General features: G+C 29.0%; 1 protein-coding gene across 1 annotated transcript in view; it reads left to right on the top strand.

The window, feature by feature from the left end:
- The window catches only part of LOC106469268, a 59773-nt gene that overhangs the window by 12178 nt on the left and 43561 nt on the right, over nucleotides 1–4034 (top strand). The window contains exon 2 of the mRNA XM_022397740.1: nucleotides 1755–1777. Within this exon, the coding sequence (XP_022253448.1) occupies nucleotides 1755–1777 (23 nt within the window). The remainder of the gene's footprint in view (nucleotides 1–1754; nucleotides 1778–4034) is intronic.

Here is a 4034-nt window from a genome sequence, read left to right as displayed (position 1 = left end):
AATTAAATTTTGAAAATAATTCTCTAAAATGTTCACATGGGCCCTTTGACCCATCCGTAGTGAGAGGGCTAATGGAACATGTAAATGATATATAAAACACTTTACTATTTTTCCTTCAGTAGCATTAAAGTTCCATAATTTGTGTAATGTTAGTTTTCAAAATAGATATGTGTTCTCACCTCTAACTGAAATATACATTTTACTGAACAGTTCTTGAGCCAATTCATTTTTATTTAACAGCCAACAGTTAGACTATCCTTACATCCTCTTTAGTTTTGAAAAACCATTTCTGACATTAGTGATTTCTACCATTTTAGTGGTCCTCACTTCAGCATGTTAACATCTGCCCCTGCTTGATTAAAAGTGCAATAGACTGCTTAAGTTTGGTTCATCAGCTTCATTGATTTCAATAGTAACTCATTAATAACTTTGACAACTTTTTTATTTCTCACTATGATTAAACTTACTGCTAGAATACTTGTTTGAGAAAACAAAGACCAACGATACAAAGTATCTCAACCTATTAAGAGAAGAGGTCCTGTTTGGGCGTAAATGTAACATATCATATAGCCACATTACTTTCAGCTTAAGATAAAGTTAAAAGTTTATGAATGACAAAATAAGCTATACAAATTTGAGAAATTATAAACTAGTGCCTGAGCAGGACTTTTAATAGCTTAAGTATTTCAAACACAGACATTCAAAGCTGTCAATATCAAATCACAGAGCATAACAGCAAATTAGGAGATACAAACCAGAAGAAGAAATATAATTTGTAAGATTACATGAAAGAATAATTAACAATATTAAACCGTTCTCAAGAATAATGTGAAGTCATAAATAATATTAAAACAAGTAACTGAACTAATCTTATCACTTTAAATAGTCAACAAATATATCTTGAGTATCAGTCAGTCTTACTGCTCTTATAAGTCTTGTTTTCCAAGGAAGCATAGATTTTTGTTTCTTTTCAGACCATGAGGTTACATATCACACAACTAACAAATTACCATTTGTTTTGCATTAGCTTACATGAACTTAGTTTCTGTATATTACTATTAGGAGTATGTTTGTCAATTTCTTAATATAAAAATGATTCCTTTAATATACATTTGGAGGAAAGTGAGCTAAATTTTTAAGGCAACTGAAAATAGCTGGCTTAAACAACAGAAGGAAAATTAAATAAATGATAACCAAAACCATTTATAACTAGAAATGGTAAGTGCTACCTTGCTAGGAATATTAGGAATATTAACACTGAATACCGTTTAGTTAAGTAAAATGTACATGTATTTACAAAACACTTTAATGATAACAAGATTACTTTAATTGTTAAGGATGACATTATTAGGTGTTGAAAAACTAGTTAGCTTAAATGTTAACTTTTGAGAAAATTTGACAAGAAAAGCCTTACAAAAGTAACAACAAAATTCTTTTAATTATTGGCAGTCCAAAAACTATTAGAAGTTTAAAAGGCTGTATTATTAGCACACACTGAAGAAGTTTCTGTTATTATTCTACATGCAAGTTTAATTGATAATTTTTTTTTATCTAAATAATACTTCAAAAATGGGAGAATGGAACTGATGGATGTCCTCAATCTTTTTAGCCTGTTTCGGATAATACTCTCATACTGTTCTATATAAAGAAAAACTTTTAAATACCATTGTTGCAAATGTGTGTAAGATTATTTTATTTTTCTGTTTTGATTGAAGCAGTACATAGTTTTGTTGATAACTGTATATTTTTTATAGATACTGTGTCTTCATGGATATAGGTATGTAATGTTTTCTTATGTGTATCTGGGCTGTTTAATTCTCATACTTGGTAATAAGTTTATGATAAAGATATGTATTACAGTAGAAGTTGTTGATTTAGCATGCTAGTTTGATTGAAACAATATGGTCAGTAAATAAAAACACTTATTTTATTATTGAATGAGCCCACGAGTGGCTCAGCAATAACTCTGAAGGCCTATAATGGAAAAAAAAAAACAGAGTTTTGATACCAGTGGTGGACAGATCACAGATATCCTATTATGTAGGTTTGAGCTTAACAACAAACAAACAGATTACTGAATATCGAAAATATATTCAAAAACTGTTTAGTTACTTGTACATTGGGAGAGTGGACATGGTTATAAAGGAAATGTTTTTGTTTATCATGCCATTTGGTATACAAAACATGAGGTTAGAAATGTTTCTGATGTTTAATGGACAGTCAGTTTCATGTTGAGGTTGAAGACTGCTTATAAATGAGCAAGGTGGTAGAAAGCTATATGGTCTATCAAAGTCTTCTCTTCACCATCAAAATAACCACTTGAAACAACCACTCAAAATATAGATAATTAACCCTTGACATTCAATTACTTGCTTTATCATCATACAAATCACTGTAAAGATTAAAACTCTTAACAGATTTCTATTTACAAAATAAAAAGAGTCTAGATTTAAACACTTGTCTACTCATTTTCCCATTTCAAAAGATACTTTTTAAAAGTATAAATTACATCCATAGGCTAACCCAATATCATTGTCAAGTACAAGAAGTTTTTAAAATAACTACAAATAATTTTCTTTGTACATTTTTTGTCAGATATTCTAATTAGAACACAAAGGCTCTCTGTCTCACATCTGTTTAAGCATTCATATCATGCCCTTCCACTTTACTTTTACAGTTTTGAAAACCTTTTAAGATTATATATTCTTTATCCATATCTAACCAATCCTCTGTAATAAATGTACTGCTGATCTCTTAACATGCTAAAGCAACAACAACCAAAGCTTCTGCCTCAAAAAGTGCATTATCAAGGCATTTATATTTAATGTGAAAGAAACTTCTTACTAGTTCTCAATAAGTATTGTGAGGTGACATTATTTTATTATTATTATATTCATATTTTATGCATCTTCCTCTGTCATGTAGTTGAACTGTCTCTGTAGTTTGTTTATGCATGATACTAATTCACTTTCAATTAGAGTTCATTGTACAACAAGACAAAATAACTGGCACTAGATGGTGCTGAAGTATGTTGTGGTAGCAGTAGTTATGTAAATGAGTTGGTTGTCATATGTAAATAAGTGTTGCTGTGATGTTATGTAAATTAGTCTGTCACCAATTGGGAAATTAACTCCATTAATCAATAGAATCAACTACCTATGAGCATCAATTTGTCACATAAATTAATTATTTAATGAAAGTATGATTATATCTCATAATTTCATGAAAAATAATCAACTAAGCAAAATTAGTGTTTCTGATTATTAGTCTTCAATTAATTCGACATTGTTCAGCTTAATATCTTATTATCACAGTTCATGAAAACAAGAAACTAATCAAAAGTAGTGTTTTAAATTAATATTATTTTCAAATATTTCAACTGTCCAAGTCTTGTAAATGTAATTGATTTGTTGGGTCTAATGGATTAATGAGACCAATAAAAAATCAATTTTGGAAATTACACAAATTGCCAAGCTTTATATGTCACAATAAAAATATGTTGGTCAGGTGTTTCATCAGTAAGTCTAGACAATTAGCAGGATTTGCTGATTGATTAATCATTGGGCTCATTAATCAGTTATATTCAACTGCATCTGTGAAGCTAAACATTGTAATATTTACTATAATTCTGAACTTAAAACATGTATGTTCATAAAATTTGGCAAGCTTTTAATGAATTGAGTCTGTTTTACACAAAAAGCTGAATTTTTACAAAATATTTTTTTTGAATTTTTTGCACTAGGAGGATATGAAACAAAATATTCTGTTTTAGGTTCTATATATACATAAATACATAAAAAATCATAAATAACTAGATTAATACAATAGAATTCCACTATAATTTATCAAGCTTAGTAAGTAAGATGTCTAAAAAAAAATATAAAATTTCAAGCAAACTAAAGACACAGCCTACCTCGTTGAAATATTGGCTGAAAAGAAAGAAATGGTGCCCAGTGCATTAAAATGGCTTAGAAAGCCACTAGCTTTCGATTGGTTATTCATGTCATATATAGAAGTAAGTGTAAATAAGGGAG

This window comes from Limulus polyphemus, unplaced genomic scaffold (assembly GCF_000517525.1).
Source record: "Limulus polyphemus unplaced genomic scaffold, Limulus_polyphemus-2.1.2 Scaffold3386, whole genome shotgun sequence".
NCBI classification, from domain to species: Eukaryota; Metazoa; Arthropoda; class Merostomata; order Xiphosura; family Limulidae; genus Limulus; species Limulus polyphemus.
The sequence above is the reverse complement of the archived record's forward strand: the minus strand, read 5'-3'. Positions and strand labels throughout refer to the sequence as shown.